Source organism: Eptatretus burgeri, chromosome 9 (genome assembly GCF_056783735.1).
Source record: "Eptatretus burgeri isolate ZD-2024b chromosome 9, Ebu_testis_v1, whole genome shotgun sequence".
In the NCBI taxonomy this organism is placed as follows: Eukaryota; Metazoa; Chordata; class Myxini; order Myxiniformes; family Myxinidae; genus Eptatretus; species Eptatretus burgeri.
In genome coordinates this window covers 53,332,299-53,355,443 of record NC_140969.1, presented here as the reverse complement: position 1 = coordinate 53,355,443, position 23,145 = coordinate 53,332,299, and the positions used below count along the sequence as shown (strand labels likewise).

At 41.7% G+C, this 23,145-nt stretch overlaps 1 protein-coding gene across 2 annotated transcripts in view; it reads left to right on the top strand.

Annotated features, from left to right (window-relative positions):
* The first annotated feature begins 3,677 nt into the window (after nt 1-3,677).
* Nucleotides 3,678-23,145, top strand: part of LOC147020140 (uncharacterized) — a 59,960-nt gene continuing 40,492 nt past the window's right edge. For both annotated transcript variants that reach the window (XM_085895188.1, XM_085895187.1), the window contains exons 1-5: nt 3,678-3,785; nt 10,092-10,269; nt 11,226-11,294; nt 17,382-17,458; nt 19,935-20,035. In XM_085895188.1, the coding sequence (XP_085751314.1) occupies nt 3,702-3,785; nt 10,092-10,269; nt 11,226-11,294; nt 17,382-17,458; nt 19,935-20,035 (509 nt within the window). In that variant the 5' untranslated portion in view covers nt 3,678-3,701. The remainder of the gene's footprint in view (nt 3,786-10,091; nt 10,270-11,225; nt 11,295-17,381; nt 17,459-19,934; nt 20,036-23,145) is intronic.

The window sequence follows — 23,145 nt, the reverse complement described above, 5'->3', positions numbered from 1 at the left end:
TGGTGAAGGTGAGGGAGCTTGGATTGATGCATGGATTTTTATATAGGTGTTGTAGTGGTTGTAGAAATGTTGTACCGTTGTGGTCTGAATCCGGAGAAGGTCAGAGGTGAGCGGATGTTTGATAATGGCGTGAGCTTTATGGAAGGAATTAAGATGATCCTCAGTTGGGTTTGCTTTCCATGAGGAAAAGGCAAGTTGTTTCAGGACAACTGCCTCGCCACAACTTGCTGTTCTCCCTCCGCCCCAATCGGTTCTTCTGACCACGTGCTTGTCAAAGTGGACATCTCTCTGGCTGTCAAAGTGTCAAAGAGGTTTGAAGGAGAAATGGCACGCGTACACAAATAAAGCTGCCTGTTGCTGTGGTCTGCATACTTGGTGAAGGATAGGAGGGGTTCATGTGTGAAATAAAATAAATAAGATAAAAGAATAAAGAATGGAAATAAAGACCTGCGTAAAAGCCCTCACTACATATTTTGTCCTATAAACCCACTAGACATAAGGGAAGGGCTATCAAAAATGAACATGAATGAGATAACTGTCTAGGGACCACAATACCGTATGTTGTGTGCCATTGCCTGGGGGGGAGTGCCGGGTGTGTGTGTGTGTGTGTGTGTGTGTGTGTGTGTGTGTGTGTGTGTGTGTGTGTGTGTGTGTGTGTGTGTGTGTGTGTGTGTGTGTGTGTGTGTGTGTGTGTGTATGTGTGTATCGTCTATATAAAAGCGAATGAGAAGTCTGGTTGTTGGTTTGTTTGTGACGCCACTCTTCTGAGCTTCCAAAGTTAATTCCAACAAAACTTTATAGGATCGCATGTTTTAAGCATGAATCACCTTGCTCAGGATTTTAAACAGTCATTTTCTCACAATCCATAACTTATAAACACACGAGCCACTTGTCGCCATCTCCAATGGTAGATCCATTTACATTGCTTGATAAAAAGCCCAAACTTTTTCAGATATCAACCTGGACACCTACTGTACATCAATGGTAAGATGGTGAGCTCCGATCATCAAATATGATATCAAATGTGAAAAATAACAGTTAGGACATGATGAGTAACAACTGCAAAGAAGGAGCCACGTGATCTCTCAAATGTGCTAATGGCGAATTATTCAAAAACCGAAAATAGTACAAACACAACCTATACATCAACTTAAAGGTCATTTTACTGCTGATCTAACAACGCAACTCTCAAGGGTGAAAGAAGGTGTGTAGAAGAGAGGTTACCACCTAAGCTAACTTCTCCAAATATACACCATGGGGAAATTTAAAAACAAGCGATTTTGATCCGCTTACCTATATGGTTGCTTAGAGAGTGGATTTGAATTGTCTGACAACAAAACAGATTTCGAAAATCTCATTTCATCAAGTCGTGATGATCTAGGGTGATTGGGACAATTGGTGTGTTTTTAGCGAAGGCCGTTATAAGTAATGCGAGTCCACCTTCAAGATCTCACAAGGAGGAATTTCCTACTCTCCTCCAGATTGGCAATGGAAAACCTCAACACAAACATGCGAGTCCACCTTCAAGATCTCACAAGGAGGAATTTCCTACTCTCCTCCAGATTGGCAATGGAAAACCTCAACACAAGCATGCGAGTCCACCTTCAAGATCTCACAAGGAAAGGACCTTTCGAAAGGACCGTTTACAAACCCCCCCCATCCACTTTCTCAACAATCCTCTGGAAGAAGTCTTTTCTTTCAAGCTTCTGGGTCTCACTATCTGCCATGACCTTTCCTGGGAAAGTCACATTTCCAACCTTGCCTCAAAAGCCAGTCGCCGACTGGGAATCCTCCGTCGTGCAAAGTCCTTCCTCGGCCCTCTTGAGCTCCTGACTACTTACAAAGCTTTTGTCCGTAGCCTGATGGAGTACTGCTCTCCCCTCTGGGCTGGTGCTCCTGCCTCCCACCTTTCTCGACTTCACGCTGTCGAAACCAGGACTTTTAAGATCATTGGCATCTCCCGCAATGAAGCTGAGTCTTTGGGCCTCTCACTCAATCACCGCAGGTTGGTCGGTGGTCTTTCTGTCTTCTACCGACTCCTCTCCAGCCTTGCCCCCCTGCTCTCTCTGCGATTTGTCCCAACCACATTTCCACAGGGCGCTCAAGGTCCGCCAACAACCCCCTTCTGGTAAAACTACCAAAATCACGAATCACTGCTCATCTTCACTCTTTCATTCCTCTATTTTCCCGCCTTTGGAATAAACTTCCTCACTCTATTCTTTCCCATTCTTCCCTCCAGGCTTTCAAAACAGCTGTTCACCACCACCTCTTATCTTCCCCCATCCAAATCCTCGATCTTTTCTACCCCCGATAATCCACCCAAGCCCACTTCCTTCAATTCTCCTGCTTTCCTTCCTGAAAGTCCCTGTAATGTCCATCTTCTCCTCGCCATGTTCCCCGTCCCATCCCCATCCCTCTCCCTTCCACAGTTCACCTGTGTCTGTTCCCCAATGTTTTGTCCCTTCCACTCCCACCCCTCTTGTCTCATGCCTCCTTGCTGTGAGTTGTGTGTTAGCTCTCATACGAGCCTCGACCAAGGTATACAAAAAAAAAAAAAAAAAAAAAAAAAAAGGAGGAATTTCCTACTCTCCTCCTCCCAGATTGGCAATGGAAAAATTCCAGTTGATCCTGAAGATGGCGAGATGTCAATCCCAGTTGGCTGTGGCAATGTTGTGCAATCTGTTGAAGAGCTGAAACACCGAGTCTATCCAAACATTGGCCAACATTACATCAAGACCAAATGGCTGCAGATGTGAACATGCAATACCTGCCCCCAGGTAATGAAACTGTGAATGTTATAAATTCCCAGCTGCTCCAGAAACTACCGGGTGATTCAAGGACACACAAATCTGTAGACTCGGTATTAGAAACAAACCAAGCTGTGTATTTATCAACTCAATGGAACTTTCTGGAATGTCACCTCACAACTTGGTGCTCAAAATTCGGTCCCCCATCATATTGCTGAGGAATAATGGATGCTCCAAAGCTCTGACATAGAACAAGGCTTCGTGTGAAACGGTCGACGCCACCCACATGTGATTGAAGCAACCATAAACCACTGGAAATGCCAAAGGAGATGTCTTCACACCGAGAATCTCCAAATCACGAGAAGGGGGTTGCCTTGTGATGACGTAACAGGTAACGCACGTCATGTCGTCACGGATGACGATCGTGTTGAACAAATCCACCCGACGTGATTCTTGCTCACTGTCTCACTGACACGATCGCACGCGGCAGGGGGATTTGTTTTGAAATAATTATTTCGTCTTAAAGATAAAAAAGTGAAGAAAATTAAAATATATATATATATATATATATATATATATATATATATATATATATATATATATATATATATATATATATATATATATATATATATATATATATATATCGGTTTGGAGGAAGTAACCATTGTGTTGCTTTTCCATAACGATTGAGGTATGTTAATTTGAAGCGTATGTAACATTGGCAATTAACCCAACATCTGTGCGATTTATGCATTGTATGTCAGCCATGGTGTTGGTGTTCGCGGCAGTACTTCGAATTTACGTTGAGCGATGCTGCGCCGGTTATTTTTCTCCGACTGCGTCAGCGAAATGAACACCTCATTGCGCCCAATATTCGGCGTGCTCAGATTGGATTGGCAATGTGAAGGCTGTTGGTTTATTTAATTATTTGAAGCAGATGTATGTGATAGCATGGCGAGCCGGCGGACTCGGTCTTCCGGAGCGGGTGGGAACACGGCAGATGTGGTTTCCAATCGCATAGCGGACAATGACAAGGTCTCGATTATTGCGAAACCTCCTACAAGTTATATTTATACATCGTGTTCATTTTAAATATTTATATGAGCGTTATCATGCCTCGTCTGTTACACTGCGACCGTCATCGTTGATCGATATAGTCATCGATGATGGAAACGTGTAAATATCTTCAATTGGTTCACAAGATATGCTTTACACAAAGTGTGTGATATATATATATATATATATATATATATGTATATATATATGTATATATATATATATATATATATATATATATATATATATATATATATATACAGTATATAAACAAGCTCAAATGAGCGAAGATCCTCGTCCTCTTAATGATGACGTCATAAAAACGAATATGACGTCATTGTGATTTATCAGGTTTGCGATAAATTATCTGTGCTAATGCCCGGCTTGATTCCCGCAAACAAAATTCAAACAGCTTGCCTAGTTTCGGAGATAATGGTATAGGCGATTTCCATTAGCGGCGATATTATGACGTCAACTTTTTTTTTTCTCGGAAGAATTTCCAAAATCGGAGATGGTTACTGTCTGCGCGTGGGCTTTCTGCATATACATGGCAAGTTTCACGAAGATCCGATGAAAACTCTGGGTTGTGAAACAAAAAAATGTCAAAAAAATAGGAATGACGTCATAAAAATTGATATGAGGTCGTAGTGATGTATCATATGTGCGGTAATTCATCTCTGCTAATGCCCTGTTCGATTCCCACAAACAGAATTCAAAAAACTTGCCTAGTTTCGGAGATAATTTTTCGGCGATTTCCATTAGCGGAGATATTTTGAAGTCATAACTTTTTTTCTCGGAGGAATTTTCAAAATCGGAGATGGTTACTGTCTGCGCAGGGTATTTTTACATATATATGCCAAGTTTCAGGAAGTTTCGATGAAAACTGTAGGCTGTGAAACAAACAAGTCCACAAGAAGAAGATGACGAACAACAACGTGAGTAAGACTTAGAGATCCTCCACAAGGATCGAAAAAGTGCTCTTTGCGAAGGCGTTTCTTCAATCTACTAGGCTCTGTATATACCGAACGATAGTGAGATCCCTCCATCCATTGGGACCACACTCTGTACAGAGTGTCGGTGCTGCTGAAGTAGTCTCCTGGACTATTGGGGCACAATCCTGGACGGGGCACCACTCCGACGCCGGATACTCAAATGGCTCAATCATCCCAGCAAGCTGGAACTCATTTTGCCAACCTCGGAAGGATGACAGGCTGAGTCAACCCCACCTGGTATTAATTCAACGGAAAGCAGGATTTGAACTCAGGACCCTAGGATCCCAAGCCCACCACCCGAAAACAGTGAGATGTTGATTGCTGAACGATATAAACAACGTGAAGCTAAAATATTTCAAATTGGTCGAGTTCCGTTGTTAATGGCATTTATTTAAATATTTTATTCCAGGATACATTCTAAATAGACCCTTTAAGAGTTTAAGACCATGTACAAATGCATCTGGGGTGTCATGTATACCATTAGCAATCAGCTTATAAAGTGCTCGCCAAGTAGCCTACGCTCTCAAGAAAACACTCCAACGAAACATAAAGGAATGGCTTGCTTGGCAAGTGATACAAGCTGATTGGTGATGGAATACCCCCCCCCCCTCTTTTAAGTTAACACTGGAAATGTGCTCACGCGTTTGCCAGACAACAACTTTATTTGAGAATTACTCCAGTGGGCGCGTTGGTTCGTTGGACCAAATTTTCACTGGTCTTCATGGTCTTGCAGCATACCTGCCTGCTGTACTGCTTGAGCATTAGTTTGCCTTTCTGGTGGGGCAACTTAGCTAAATATAGTATAACAATTGTGCATTTTGTGAGGAAAGCACCAAATTTGGCACACCAGTAGCCTATCATATTATGAACAGATTTGGATATTGGGCCATCTCAAATTTTTGATGGCAGTGGAAAATGGCTGCCACAGCTATCAGCAGCTGAATTTGAGATGGCCCAATATCCAAATCTGTTCATAATATGTTTGGCTACTAGTGTGCCAAATTTGGTGCTTTCCTCACAAAATGCACAATTGTCATGCTGAGTTGCCCCACTATTCACCAAGCCCAGCCTCCTGTGCCAGGGCGAGGATTATACGTTAGTTATTATTCTTGCCAATTTATATGACTACTTTCATTGGTGTTAATATTATTAGAATTAATTAATATATGCTTTGTTACAATTATCATTCATTTTGTTAGGTCATCTCTATCATCTCAGTAGAGATGACCTCAGTCGAGACCCAGTCTCGAAGTCTGTCCGTCCGTCCGTCCGTCCGTCCGTACACAATCAAACCGAGTGGAGACAAATAACTAATAGTGGAATGGATAGAGGTCGATGAGACATGCACAATGATATAACTTTCAAGGTCGTCCAAGGTCGAGGTCAACGTCACGAGGCTGTCAAAGTTGCGAAAATCGTCGATTTCAAATCGTATCTCCTCCCTCATTTATCAAGAGAGATCAAATGTTATTAGTGATTCAGATACTATGGACTATTATCAAGAACACCACGAGCCATTTTTTTTGAAATTTGCTCTCATTCCGATTTTATAGCCCTTCAAACTTCGTTCTGATTCCCCGTATGGACCGTTCATAAAGTACGTACATACAAAAATAAAAGTGTTAAAAAATTAAGAACCGGGACTCTCCGAGACAAATATTACATTTGAAGCTTTTGTCAGATTTAACTAAAACAATGGAACACAAGTTTATATGCACACTTACTTTCATTTATGACATTAATATTGTTTTGAATGTCAATTTGTACTTTTATTTTCATAAATGACGTGCTGTGATATTAAAAGAAAAAGGTAAATTACACCGCTAGGGACTGCATTGTCATGACTTACAAACACCGGTTCATAAGGAACTGCTGGCTTTGCAAGCGATTAGCGATGTATGAGGGGGTTGGGTGGGTGGTCACTCGCCTGCATACAGAGGGGGGTGGGTGGTTTTGAAACCCGGAAGTAGAGCGTACGTACTTTATGAACTGCCCCTATTCCAGTCTGGCACAGAGTTACTTTCGACCTCTGGCAGAGATGACCGGCACTCCCTCTCGGGGGTATTTTTTTTTCTTTTGTGAATAGCATGCCATGCTGTTGAAGGACCGAGTAAGCTGCTCAACACACCTCAACATGGGAATTCTTCTGGGTTCTTTGTAGTTAATTAGCATAATCAACTGAGGATATCATGACGATTATTCCGGTGCATCACACTTCATCAGAAAGCTCCAGTCGAAGCACTCGCGCGCACGCACGCACGCACGCACACACACACACACACACACACACACACACACACACACACACACACACACACACACACACACACACACACACACACACACACACACACACACACACCGGATACTCATTTATAGTAAAAAGAAAGAAGATGTAAAGTTCATGTGTAAATTTTTACTGTGTTTGTAAAGCAGGTACTTCCGAGGGAATGGACTTGGGTCCTTCCATTAATGACAAAGAGAGCGGAGAGAAGGGGTGGGGGATTAAATATATTTGCAGTTGCTTCGGTAAATAATGATCCCTTTCAACCTATAAGGTTGTAGAAGTTCGAGGATGATGTATGCTGTTATTGCTCAGAAGCCTCATTTGTCTTTGAATCCCAATTTTGAGACTATCCATTTTAGAATTCGAAGGTACCGTGGTAAATGAAATCACCAGCAGCAGAATCTGAGAGCAAGGAAGATTAATGGATGTAATGGGTTTGCAGGCTCTCAGCACCTGACTTAAACTTCGAGTCAATGAAAATGTACAAAATACATCCGTCTTGGAATGATATAACGTGTCCAATCAAAACCAATTCCAGCAGAGAAAGGGCCATTCGCTTTTATTGTGCACAAAGTTGATGTTCATGGAAGAGCGAGAATGCAGAACAGAAAGAACTCGGTGTAATGCAGAAGAGCACTTCAAAAGCATGGAAAGGTCAGGAGGTTCAAGGCCAGGAAGGAGGTGGCAGAAAACAGGCCACCGACCTGTTTGAGTTGTGAGAGAAACAGGCCCAAAGATTTGGCTTCACGGTGGGAGATTCCAATGATTCTGAGGGCCTTGGTCTGTCCGGCATCAAGATGCAAAAGGCAGGGCCACCACAAATGCAGACAGCAGCACATCAAGCTATGGATGAAGGCTTTGTAGGTTGTATGAGGTTCATATTTGCCAAGGAAAGACTTGGCACAACAGAGGATGCCCAGTGGGCGGCTGGTTTTGGAAGGCAATTTTGACTTATTGTTTGCCCAAGAGAGATCATGGCTCAAAGTTTGAGGGAATTAACTTATTTAAAAGGTTAGTTAAGAAAGTCGATTGGAGGGTTCTCCAGATGGTTCTTTTGAAGAAGCATAGTGAGACGTGTGTATGATTTGTCAGGGTTAAATGGCACATTGCAAGTATTGGACCAGCTCCTGATTCGAGAAAGGTCTGTAGAATGGATAAAGGCGAATGCATTATTTATTTAATAAATTATTTATTTATTAACACCACAGGGGAAGGGTCAGACCCAAAAACCAAAAGTGGCTCTCTCGATGGAAAAGCAAAGAAAGATGGGAAAACAGAATCAGGATGGGAATGCCACAGATGATTGTCATACAATAAAATAATAAAACACCGACTTCAACGGTACCCTCGAGCAGGCACTGCAGGACCATGAATGCAAGCCATAAGGCGAAAATAACCTCAAAACCCCACAACTCCCTATCTGACAGCCCGCCTCAAGAGCTTGCAATATAATGAATGTGCTGCTAAATTCTCCCAAATTGGCTGGACAGGCTTGATGTTCGACTGAAGGTGATTTTTTCAGGAATTTTTTAATTTGTTTCAAAGTGCCGGCGGTAACACACACACTCTTTTCGAAAGACACCGTGGGATCTGTAGCGTCCACCAACGAATGATAACAGACGATACAACCAGCGAAGGAACAATCCGACAATTTAGTCAGGTTGCGATCAAACCCAAATTTGACACTCCAAAGTGTGCTTTCTCTGCACCTTCATGGCAGATGAAGAAACCAAAAAAAGCCTTTTGTTAAATGTGAACACAGAAATCCACCAACTGACGATTATATGAAGTATGTTGCTGATCGAAGGTGCAAAAACACATCTAATAAGTTACAAACATGGAACTTGTAAACTGTAAAGGCTTTGATCATGCCAATTACACACAAACTTTAATGTATAACTAAAGCATTTTTTTGAAGAAGAAATACCTTCCAAAGTCTTCTCTCCAGGTCGCTCATAGATTCCTTCAATGTATGACATATTTATCTTCCCTCTAACGGAGGATGGCACGCCCTGTCCCCTTCCTCCCTCTCACCCCCTACCCCCCCCACCACCACCTTGGGGTGCTGTTTTTTTTTTGGCCATTATTTGCCGTTTTCACACATTATTTCTCTGCTCACCCTTTGTAACTTCCTGTTTTTGTCAAAGGGACATTAAAAGCTGCTCCAGACAACCACGTGAATGAGCCTAAATCTTGTATCCTTACCCTGTTACTGAAAGGCTACATTTATAATTCTGCTCTCACGATCTGCTCAACCTCTTTTAAGGGAGACCGAGTTAAATCTTGATGGTTTGGACACATTTTCATTCTGGAGAAGGGCATTGCTATATCCGATGAATATTAAAGCTATGGTTTCAAAAAAACCCACAAATGCACTTTCCTTTCCCTCTTCCCCATCCATGCTACAAGACAATTTACATTGACAATTGGATGAAGCAACGGGTCCATCCAATTGGACAATTGGATGGACCCGTTGCTGTATTTTCCGACGAGTAGGCGAGTTATAGCCGGTACCCTGGACAAATTACAAATTCCTGCCCAAATCACTTTCAGTCTAACATCAGGACTAGGCAGCCGGTTCATGAAAGAACGCGGTGAAAAATATGTCTCAGTTTACCAGAAAGAAGGTGGTAATAAATGGGGTTATTGAAGAAGTAGGAGTCACAGGACTTTCAGCAAGGTTGTCAAACTTCCTGCACTCTGCTGAAGCCGTTGGCAATATCCGTGTGCCATGTGATGCTGCATCTTCCTGCTGATGTTTGTCGAGGGCATTGACCTTTTTGGAAACTTAATTAGTTGCTACATTGTTTTCTTGAAGTTCATATGAAATCCTAAAGGGCGGCCTGTAAAATAATGAAAGATTTACAATTGCAAAAAGGGAGAACACCTGTCATCATTTCTTCAACCAACCTGAAGCTTGATCTCATTACGATGAAAGTTGCTGCACCGTGCACAGCAGCTCAATTATGTTTCAGCGTATTGTTTCCATTGCATTGTTTCACACAGGAGACAGCTTCCAAGCAATTCCGTGACCAGACGTCCACACCAGAGGGCCAATCACGGGTCTTTCGTTGGGTCTGCCAGGCTATTAACATCCTAAAATATCTTCTACTATTACTGGCCATTCCACCCATCCTCAACTTCGCATCGTTACAGCGTGAGGCTGATCTTCTTGCACCTAATGGTACTTCCTCCTCAGATCCCTTCTGATGTATTCCTTACTATACTATAGTTTTACACCATAGTCCTTATTGTGGCCCATTACGATTGTATTGTTAATGGCATTGGCCTTCTACAGCAAGCATGGTGGCTTTGCCAACTTTAACGGCGACGACAATGGTATCAGCCTTGCTTGATGGAAGTTTTGCTAACGCCCAACCATGCTTTATCCACCCTGTTGCATTTTCTTAAAGCACGACTACATGATTTGTTATATTTGCTAGTGGGTAAATTGTGTATTTTGAGATTCTTGTATTCCATCCTTTCTTCCACTGAAGCATTGCAAGGTAATTTAACTATTATGACACATGCGTGAATAATGCATGCAGTGCTTTGAACTGCTTCCAGTTGTTCATTAGTTAGGCATCTCAGATGTGGAGTACATTGAGGGTAAACATTCGATAGCCATCCCTTTTTTATTTTAAAGTTATTGCAGCAATCTGTGCTTCACTGACGATTCAGGGCTTGCATCTCCTTCAGTTGAACGCATTTGCTATGTCGATTTGTTCAGATTGAGTATCACACCATACAATATAGACCACATGGAACTGGCTATTCCTTCTCAAATGTACAAAGTTCTATACCTGGTATTAACTTTTGCAGACAAAACACAGAATGGTTATTCAAACATTTTGGCTTACCCTTCCCATCAGAATTGTTCGTAATTTGTGCTCACTTCCCTACAAAGACCCTGCCAAAATAAAGCCTTTATGCGGTCTATGATGATTCAGCAAAGGCACAACATCTCTTTCCTGTCCGCCACCCTTCCCCCATTCCCCCCACTCTATATATTTACACTTTGTTTATTGTTGCATATCCAGTAAACGTGGGATCACCATAGAACTATGACGATCTGTAAGGATATTATTCTAATCCATATGCACAATGATTTTTGCGACTCATCATCCTTCTTGGTTACAGGAAACTTTGTTGATATCGGTTTGGGACAAAGATTTTTCCTCAGTTGTCAGGGCAAGGGACAACCTGTAGGTAAGGCTTTTGACATTCCCTGCACCACTTGCACTATGTCTATAATAATAAAAAGATTGAGGCATGCGCATTTGCCCCAGGCGTGCTGTGCGAAATTATTTTCACATGAGGAAGATCAATGTCACACACACAAAAAAAAAATTAAATTCTTAATCGAATTGATATGAAACCATGAAATGCGTCCACTTTCAGTGAGCTGAGCGAGTACTGTGACGTATGATGCACATGTCACGCGGAACAGAGAACTCTCAATGTAAATCCGTCGCGTAAATGCTGTTCAACTATTTTTTCATGCAAGTACGTCGATTTAATGACTTTGCTTTTTTATGATTGGGCACCCAACTTTTATCCTCCACCTTCTTCTTCCTCTTCTTTCCATTAAAAAAAATAATCGAGTGATCCTGCTGTGTGCCATCTTGCTATGTGAGCGTACGTTTCACGTGTGACAACAAATTATTTACAGAAACTGCCTGATCGCTGACCTTTGACAAACATTCTGATGAATAAATCAACAAAATTCATCACTTTCAACTGCACATTGTCCGTTAATTTGGTGAATGTCTTTGAAAACTTGCTTTTGAAGAGTCATTTGTTGTGTACAGTCGTGGCCAAAAGTATTGGCACCCTTGCACTTTTTTCAAATAATACACAATTTCTTCCAGAAAATTGTTGAAATTAAAAAAATATTTTGGTATCCACACATTTATTTCTTTGGTTTGCGGTGGAACAAAACAAAAACAGCTGAAAAAAAATTACTAAATCTTAGCTTATTCCACACAGAAATCCTAAAATGGCCTGGACAATATTATTGGCACCTTTTAGAAGTTATGAGAAGTAATTGGATTTCAATCAGGTGATTCTCCTTTACTTTGGAATTGAACTCACCTGTGGTGAGTTGCAGGTGCCTGCAATATAAAAATCACTCATTCAACCAGTTTGAATAGAGAAAAGGAGTCATTCTGCTGTTTCGTGTCACTGTGTATACCTCAATGAGCATGGAGGAAAGAAAGAAAACCAGAGAATTCTCTGAGTCAGACACAAGATTGTAGCCAAGCATGGATAATCTCAAGGCTACAAGTCCATCTCCAGAGACCTTGATGTTCCTCTCTCCACCATACGCTATGTTATCAGGAAGTTTAAGGCCCTTGGCACTTTAGCCAACCTCCCAAGACGTGACCACAAGAGAAAAATTGATCGAAGATTTCAGCGAAGGATTGTTCGATTGGTGGAGAAAGCACCTCTATCAACTGCCAAACACATTCAAGCTGACCTTCAGACACAAGGTACGTCAGTTTAAACTCGCAGCATCCATCGCCAACTCAATGAAAGGGGGTACGATGGTAGGAGACCCAGGAGGGACCCCACTGCTGGGAGAGACATAAGAAAGCCGGACTGAAGTTTGCCAAAACACACCTGAACAAACCAAAATCCTTCTGGGAGAATATCCTGTGGACAGATGAGACCAAATTAGAGCTTTTTGGTAAAGCACATCATCTCTATGTTTACAGAAAACAAAATGAAGCCTTCAAAGAAAAGAACACCTTCCTTACAATCAAACATGGAGGAGGTTCAGTGATGTTTTGGGGTTGCTGTGCCACCTCTGGCACTGAGTGCCTTGAATGTGTGCACGACATGATGGAATTTGGAGATTACCAAGGCATTTTGGAGAGCAATGTTCAACCCAGTGTCAGAAAGCTGGGTCTCCATCGAAGGCCATGGGTCTTGCAGCAGGACAATGACCCAAAACACTTCAAAAAGCACCCAGGAATGGTTCAAGACAAAACGCTTGACTGTTCTGAAGTGGCCAACAATGAATCCAGATCTAGATACCATTGAACACCTGTGGGGAGATCTGAAAACAATAGTTGTGAGAAGAGAAGGCACCCTTCAAATCTGGGAGAACTGGAGCAGTTTGCACAAGAGTGGGCCAAACTGTCAGTCGAGAGGTGTAGGAAGCTCATTCATGGCTATAGGAAGTGCTCAACTGCAGTTATTTTGTCCAAAGTCTGTGCAACCAAAAGTCGAGGGTGTCAATGATTTTGTCAATGCCATTTATTTTTATTTTCTGATTTAAAAGGATATATTAAGTTCTGAATCAAAAACAAAGGTTCTGTCATATTCACAGTGAAATAAAGAATTGTGGAGATCAAATACTTTCGTCAATTTCAAATTATTTTTGGAGAAAATTGTGAGCTATTTGAAAAAAGTGCGAGGGTGCCAATATTTTTGCTCATGACTGAAGTTACTTAATCTCTAAGTAGTTTCCAAAAATTACAAGTGTACTATTTCAGTGACATCATCACCAGTTACCAATTCAACCAGAATTTGCCATGATAATAAATAAGGCCCATGGAAAAATACTACAAAGAGTTAGCCTTCACCTGAAGGGAAAAAAAAAACCTGTTTTCCCCTGGGTAAATGTATCATTTCATCACATGTAACAATTTCACAGCATCAGTTACTATGGCAGTCCACAAGATTACACATTTCCCAAAGATATAGTTCTCCCATCAGCACTCCTGAAGCATGCCACCAATTAAAACAATTTCAGGTTTTAAATCTACACACCAAGCAGACAAAAACAATCTCGTCTTCTGAAGTCAACGTGCACATCAACATTGATGTCCTCACAACATTAATATACCTAAACTTCCATCCTGACTACGAGGACAACATGATCAGTAATATGCAAGCAAATGCTGCACGGCCTGTGAGCAACAAGCGTCGTCTCCCTCACAAATGTATTGGCTCTGCCCTGCTAACCGGAGCATCAGTAAAGAGATGGGGGTGTAGTCAGGCAAGATAAATTAAATAAAAAAACAGTTCTTCCGACTGAATACAACATGATGCTGGCATCATGCGCATATGTAAACCAATCCATCACTGGTCGGCAGCTCTGCATTAGTTGAGAGACATCAAGCAACCCTTTTTCTTTTGTTGCCCTTTTCTGTATCAAAGAACAAGTTCTGAAGTCTGGCCTTGACCTTTTGGCAACGTAACATACTGGTAGGGATCCTTCCAGCTGGAGTTTGAGCAAACGATTTTTGTTGCCTGAAACTGACGGGACATCAGGGTTGGTGTCCGCAGGAGCTTCAGAACCCACTACATCCTGCATCATCATTCCATGTGAGGTGTGAATTGAACCTGAACCTCTTAAGCTTGCGAGAAACTGATTAAAATTGTCAAAATCAGATTGGAAAACAAAGGATACATCAGGCTGGTGAACAATCTATGTTGATGGTATGCTAGAAGTTTGCCCAAGTGCTTATACAATTGCAGTTTCAAGTTCGAGAGAAAATGAAGAACTCTCAGAATGGCTGAACCTGTTCATAATTGTAATCTTGTGGAACTTCATCATCGAGTAAGGTCCGTGCGAAATCATTCAATCAACACAGATTGAAGAATGATGTCAATGTGGTACCGTACTGTATTTGGAGGCTCCAAAGGTTTCTGGCATGCTTTCTCGTTCATGAAGTCAACCCTTTGACCATTCTCAAAATTCACGTTGAATATAATGCACGTTGCGGAGGGGGGGGGGGGGGGCTGAGGAGTACATTCAAGAATTTTGCCAATGTAACATGCTGGACATTGAAAGCCTCATTTCATTGGTGGGTGAGTAAAAGTAGCATGTGCAAGGTGGAGTGACCTGGTCTGAATCCAAATGGGTGATCTGAGATGAGGCTGTTAGAGAAAAGGAAGGATTTCAAAGAGGTGCTGCATGGAGACGCCGTGATTCCCGTTTATTCTCTTAAACTTCGCAAAAGATCGACAAACATGGCCGGGGAGTGCCCTTTGCGCTGAAACCGCGCCTTCACGCTAAAACTTGTGCCCACGGCCTGTTCTCTCCCCAAAAGGAACAGAAAACAGATTACAGAGGGATAAAGCATTAAATAGGCTCCAAGGGGAAGCAGATTTAGACACAAAAATGCAGGGAAGGAAGATGGCTGCTTTCTACACAAATAACGATGCATTTCCTAATAAGGTCATTTTATCTCATGCTTGTGCTAAACACGGACTATGGAAATAACTATTGTTATGCCATAAAATGTTAACCTCTAGGAGAAAAAATAAATCAGAAAATGTTTACAGTATTGTATATAATTGATGCGCTTGCTCAATTATTTGCTTATTTTTTCTGTATTATTTTATTACTTGTGAAAATCGAAGATTTTTCAAGTTTTTTGGTCAGTTGATTTTGTGATTCTGTCTGTCTGTTTGTCTGTCGATCACCTACCAGTCACAATTTAAAACCGATCCTCATGAAACTTCACCAAGTTGTAGAGGTAGTCTCAACCGAGAAGCCTATTGATTTTAATCTCAAAGGTCATCTTGAGCTCAGATTTCTAAAATCGTCAATTTTCATCCGATTGACTTGAAATTTGAACATGATTTGCATATTGCTTCACTGAATTGGGGAATTAGCTATTTTTGAGATTATAAGGGTCCAAGGTCAATTCAAGGTCAAATTTCTAAAATCATCAATTTTTATCTGAAAAATCGTCAATTTTCATCCGATTGACTTCACAATCAAACCGCAATTGCAAAGTGTGTCACTGAATTGGGAAAACAACTATTTTTGAGATCGAAAGGTCAAAGGTCAAACTTCTAAAATCATCAATTTCAATCTGAAAAATAATCAATTTTCATCCGATTGACCCGAGTCAATTTCAGCCTTAATGAAATGGACAATTTTGATGTAGCCATGGCAACCTTTGAAGAGGGGGGTCCAATTTTGCAAGTATTGTTGCTCTGCACGACGTCTTTTTCTTGTTTGTTTGACTTTTTCCTTTTTTTTAATGTTTATCGCCTACAGGTCACAATTTTAAACTGATCTTCACAAAACTTCACTACACGGGAGAGTTTGTCAGAAGGAAGAAGCCTATTGTTTTTGTGTTCAAAAGGTCAACATAGGCCCAAGGTCAACAACTAAGCTGAAATTTCTAAAATCTTTAATTTTCATCCCATTGACTTGGGATTTGAAGAGGATTTGCATATCAGGTTACTGAATTCAACCACAAATTATTTTTGAGGTCAACATAGACCAAAAGGTCAACATGGCTGAATTTCTAAAAGTGTTTAAAAAAAATTGTATACCTTGTCGAGGCTCATATGAGAGCGAACACACACGCACAGCAATGGGGGGGGGGCATGAGACAAGAGGGGTAGGAGAGGGAAGGACAAACCAGTTGGGAACAGAGACGTTAGGAGATCTGTGGAAGGGAGAGGGATGGGGAGGGAACACGGGGTATACAAAATGGACATTACAGGGACTTTCAGGAAGGAAAGCAAGGAATTTGAAGGAGGTGGATATGGGGTGTATTCATGGGGATAGAAAAGATCGAGGATTTGGATGGGGCATGATAAGAGGTGGTGGTGAACAGCTGTTTTGAAGGCCTGGAGGGAAGAATGAGATTGAACAGAGTGAAGGAGTTTATTCCAAAAGTGGTAAAAAAGAGGAATGAAAGAGCGAAGGTGGGCACTGATTCGTGATTTTGTTAGTTTTACTAGAAGGGGGCTGTTGGCGGACCTTGAGTGCCCTGCGGAAATATGGTGGGGACAAATCGAAGACAGAGGGGGGGGGGTCGAGACCGGAGAGGATATGGCAGAAGAGAATTTTCATCCGATTGACTTGAAATTTGAAGAAGAGTTGCATATTCGGTCATTGAATTCACCCACCAATTATTTTTTAGGTCAAATTTGTTTTATGGATATCGCAAGTATCGTGCTATACACGATGTCTTCTTCTTGTTATTTTTAATTTGTTGGCTCATTTGTTGATTTTTTTTTGAGCTCATTTGCTTTTATAATTTCTTTTTCCTTGTGAAAAAAATGTTGAAATCACGTTCGCTTGTTTGCTCACATTTGTTCATTTGTTTGCTTCTTCTGTGTACACACATGTGCTTTCTGCCACACACTGAGCGATGCTATTCATATTGCTGCAAAAGGCAGACCTTGAAGTGTATTGTTATATGCAAGAATGGGGTGGTGCTTGAGGTGATTAAACCACTCGAATGGGAAATGAATCATCGTGGAAAGTGATAATATAGTCGTCGCGTTAATGAAACACTCCATGCTTTTGTGTGTCAGTACTTTTGGACGCCCCGACCGGAGCTTCCTCTGATGTTTGGTTCTTCGTTCAGCAAAAGCTGTCGGAGCTTACACAGGTTTGTATTGCCTTGTTATTCTGTGACTTGGAGATTGCGCTGTGTGAATGGTGTGGTTTAATTAATTTATTTATTTATCGTATGCCACATTTCATTATTTCAGTCATCTCCCCCACATCCACCACCCCATCCCTCCCCCTTCCCTTCCCTTCTTTCAGCTTTTCACTCCTTGGATTGCTTTAGCCCTCAATGACTGATGATCCTTATGCCCATGACTTGCTCTAAATCTTATTTAATTCCCAAGCTCACAAGCAAAAATTTCCATAAGTCTCACATGTCTGCACTTTGGGAACTTTGCTTGCTGATTTATGCTTTCATAAATTCCTTTAAATCATGCTTTTGCATTTATCCTTTTTTATTTTTAGACACAGAATCCCAGGCTCATTGAGATGACAGCACAGAAATTGTTCACATATTCTGTCACGACCTTGGAGACAGACAAAGACAGTGATAAGTTAATCACATATAAACTTGGTATTGAAATTGAAAAAGATAGAGGTACGTAAAGGGAATTAGAAGCAGTTTATACATTTGGAGCTTTAGTAAAGGCGCTGTCACACCTTGACGATTTAGCCAGCGTATGCCGACTTATGAAAAATTTGTCTAAAACGCTGGCACACGTCGAATACGTTATGGGTAAGTTTTGTATACGTTAAGAGCACGCTGAAAAACACTGCCATACGTCGTAGTACGCTGGCTTTCATCGTTGTACTTTGCGGTTGTCCTCAAATTTTAGCATGCTTGAAATTTTACGACGTATGCCAGCGTATGACTCACACGTTCCGCTATGCTGGCCATAAGTTGTAGGCACGGTATGCGATCGTTGACACACGTTACTTGTGAGTTACTCATAAGTCGAAACACGTCGAGGTAATGATTAGCATACCTGAAACTTATTTATGACCTATGAGTAACGTGTTGTTGGCACGTTACACGATCGTTGACACACGTCGAGGCACGTTACTTGTAAGTTACTCATAAGTCGAGGCACGTTACTTGTAAGTTACTCATAAGTCGAAACACGTCAAGGTAATGCTTAGCTTACCCAAAACTTATTTCTAACCTATGAGTAACGTGCTTTGAACCTATGTGTAACGTACCTCCAACGCATATTGACATATGTAGACGTATTTGATTGACGTCTTCCGGACGACCACGCAACTTACTGAACGTGTTTCTAATTTACAGCTCCCGTATAATGGCGTATTGGCAGCGTTAAAAAAAACAACAACAATAACTTCCGATATTTCGTCACGTGCCGTTACGTCACGTCCTATTGCCTCTTCAGTTTGCTCATGTCTTATTCTTAGTTCCTCCTCTGTGAATATTTTCTGTTTGAGGATATTGTCACGTCGACGTCAAAACTTAAAAGCAAATGTCCGAATATATTTTAAAATTCGTGATAGACTAAAAAAACAAACAAACAAAAAAAAAACAACAACCGGATATTTCGTCACGTGCCTTCACGGAGCCAAGGAGAAAAAAAGAAAATGTGCCTTGACGGAGAAAATAAGTTTCGGGTATGCTAAACATTACCTCGACGTGTTTCGACTTATGAGTAACTTACAAAGAACTTGTGTCGACGTGTGTCAACGATCGCATAACGTGCCTACAACTTATTCCCAGCGTAGCGGAACCTGTGAGCCATACGGCGAGTACGTCGTAAAATTTTCAGCATGCTTGAAATTTCATGACGTACGAGACGTACCACGAAATATGACAGCGTACTTCATCGTTTTTCAGCATGCTCTTAACGTATACACAACTTACCCATAACGTATTCGACTTGTGCCAGCTTGGTTCGGCAAATTTTTCATAGTTCGGTATACGCTGGCTAAATCTTCAAGGTGTGACTGCGTGGTTTGCACTTCCAATTCTCAGGCGGTTATGATTTAAATCGGCGTGCGGCAGGTTTTTAACAGGCTACGCCACGAGTTCGTCGGCGGTACGTGCAGCGCGCTATGCCAAAGTTAAACTATCGTTGGGCATAAGTTGTGAACGCCGACAACAGGCTAAGCATTCGTTGGTATAAGTTATCTCTAAGACAACGAAACGTTCTGTGCCCGTTACTAATATGTTATGCATACGACCAACTCCTTATGAATACGACCAAAACTTTTTTTAAAACATCAAAATTTCAGCGTACGCCAACGTTTTCCATACATTTTTATACGTTCCCATTGCTGGCTAAATCGTCAAGGTGTGACTGGGCCTTAAAGGCTGAATGTTTACCAAAACTTTCATAATATGATGTTTCAGGCCCAAGTCTGCTTTTGGCAAGCTGCCAGCACCGTGTCAAATTTTACTTGGATTATTGCTCAATAGGTCAGTGTCAAAGTTGTAAAGGCACTCATTAATTCCACATTTCAGTAGACAGGGAAGAAAGCTAGGACTGAGGCAATTCTGAGGCTTGTGTGTGCAAGGACAGTACTCACAAATTGATGGATTCATTCTCAGGACTGTTACTCTTGTGTAGGTTTGCAGCTATGACCGTGCAAGTCTTGGCTTCAGCAAGCAGTCTTTCCCCAATGAAAGCACTGGTCTTGAGAAGGCCTGGCGAATGTTTACAACAGGCAGGTCAGTCTACCACATATTAATCTCAGCAACTCCCATCCCATCGCTTCCTCATGTCCCTTCCTTTTCACCCCACTTGTCATCAGAGATATATCTCTTTTCAATGAATATCATGAATGAATGCTTCTTTACACAATCATGTCCTCACACAAATGATTGGATAAATCTCTTTGCAAAAAAGAGAGAAAAAAGGCTTCTAGAGCCACTAGCACCATGAAACGCAAAGCCTCATTTGCTACAGTGCACGAGAACTAGATATCTGCAATCACAAAGCGATCACCCAGGGTAACCGTCCCCCGGCCGGGGAGGCTTTCCCGTGGTGATCACGTCACGACTTACCCTTGGCCCGCAATCCAATGATGGCTGTACTTTTTTTGGGATCACGATATGACCTTAACCTTCAACATTTAAGGATAGAATATGAATTAAAAAATTGTGTTCCCATCTACAGTCTATCCATAAAACTCACGATCATGAAAAAATTCAATGTAGGTCCACTATTATGATGCAAGACCATCATGGAAGGCCAAGCAGTCTTTGAGATGCGGCATCAGCAAAATTGAGCAATGACAAAAAAAAGTGTTTTTTTTCCAGACCGCCATTTGATCTTGACCTTTAACTCGGAGGGGTACGATGTAATTTAAACATAAATGTGTCTTGCTCTTGGGCTCGGCTATCTGGAGAGGGCAATTTCATTCTGATCGGCCAAAAATAAGTCGAGTTATGGTGAAAAATGTGTAATTATGTCATGACCTTAAAGGTTAGGTCATGGTCAAAAAATGATGTCAACACCGCATTCGTTTTATTCCCATTATTGATGCAAAATTTCAGTCTGAAAGTCCCAGCCGGCTCTGAGATACAGCTCGGACATTGACAGAAAAAAAGGAAGAAATAAACCAAATGGTGGTTTTGTACTCCTTGACCGTGGGGTATAAGACCTTGACCCTTAACTCAGAGGAGTATCATGTAAATTAAGCAGAAATTTGCCTTGTTCTCGGCTATCTAGTGAGGGCAATTTTGTTCCGATCAGAAAAACTTGTCGAGTTAAGGTGAAAAATGTTTAAATGTCTATAATTAGGTCATGATCAGTTAGGTCAAGGTGAAAATAATTGTCAACTTTGTATACTTTTCATTCCCATTACTGATGTAGCATTTCATTCTGAAGATCCCAGCTGACTCCGAGATACAGCTCAGACATTAGCATAGAAAAAAACACCTAAATCGTCATATAGTACTCCTTGGGGTCTAAGAAACTCCAAGGTACCATTAAAAATTTGGGATCACTAATTGTAGAAACAAACCCTACAACAGATATGAATGGGGTGGCATCCCATGCGGGCAGAGCTCATGAAGCACGAGCAAATACCACCCGTCGCTTTGCTGACGGGAATACTAAAGGGGGGAGGGAGAAAAAGAGGGGGGAGAGGGAGAGAGGGGTGGGGGAGAGAGCGGGGAGAGAGGAGAGAGGCGGGAGGGGGAGCGAGGAGGGTTGGGGGATCAAGGAGGGGTGGAGGAAGGGAAGGCAGATGTGCAGTGGAGCGCTAATTACTACCCGGACACGTCCAGAGACAAACACTGCTCGGACGCGTCCAGAGACAAACCTCACCCAGATGGGTCCAGAGATAAACACTGCCTGAACACGTCTGGAGACAAACTTCCGTCCGGACATAAACACCGCCCGGACATATCCGGAGACAAGCACCGTCCACATATAACCACCATCGAGAGAGAGAGGGAGAGGGAGAGAGGTGGGAAGAAGATGCTGCACTGTATTGGGATGAGTGGGGTTGAGCAAGGATGAGACAGAGATAGAGGGAGAGAGAGTTATGCTTCATGAACAACACACACACACACACACACACACACACACACACACACACACACACACACACACACACACACACACACACACACACACACACACACACACACACACACACACACACACACACACACACACACACACACACTTGGCTGATATCGGCAACAACCCAAAAACCTTGAGTAGCTTTCAGTGAAAAACAACGTTGCATTTAAATAGACGTTTCAGGGATATGTTCACAAACATTAATCTCTAGAAACAGCTGCGTATCACGGGTGGAAAAAAAATTGCTCGGCAATATAGAAAACACGTTAATACGGGAAACTGCACGGAAATTCGGTGTTATTTCACAACTCGCTCAGGGTGACGGAGCACAAACCACTCGCTCAGGGTGACGGTGCATGAACCACTCGCTCTGAATGATGTGGCGTGGCAAAAGCGTCTGCAGTGAGTGAACGATTCGCTCAGAATGACCCTCGTGTAGTACCGCTATCAACAATTGGCACTCGGCAAGTGGTTTAAGCACTCCAATTCAATGGTTGATAAGGAACGGTGAGCTCGGCTGTCGCTGCATCCCATAAAGCATCCCTTTAACTTTCAAGCTGGTTTTCACCATGCAGGCAGCAGTTAATGAAATAAAAAGAATCGATAAATCCACCATTTTGCCTGCTCATCTGTGCATGTGTCATGTGGTACATCGGTTTGGGTTCCGCGCAAATGTTATAAATTTTTTTTTTTAATGTCTGTTTTTTTTACCAGATTTGCTTTTGATCCCCTGCAGAGCACCTCACGAAACCTCCAAAAATATAGACACAGATCTGGCAGACGCTATGGATAAGCAATCCCTTTGGGGGACAGGGCGTGAGGTCTTGCAGTGAATGCATTAAATCATCGAGCTCAATGAAGCTCGTTAATTTTGGCACGTTCCTAAATTGTTTTGTTCACTCAATATAGTTCTTCAAGCAGTAGAAAAAGATAAGTTTAATGCTTTGGAAATTTCACATTTTCTTGTGTATGTATGGAGAAGAAGGGAACATAGCCTTGCTTGCTTAAAGTAAATAGGTATATCGGCTTAATTATAAGACTCGTTATTTCTTTAAATTTTCAGATTTCACAACAGATTTTGGCACTCATTTCGTCCAGATGATATCCGATCCTCAAAACCAAAATAATATTTTGATGATATGCTTTAATTAGTTCGTGAGAGTTGATCATGGAAAGTCGTATCATATAATACATGAGATCGCCCTAAGCTCCTAATTTGAAAACTCTCGTACTTACAAAATCGATG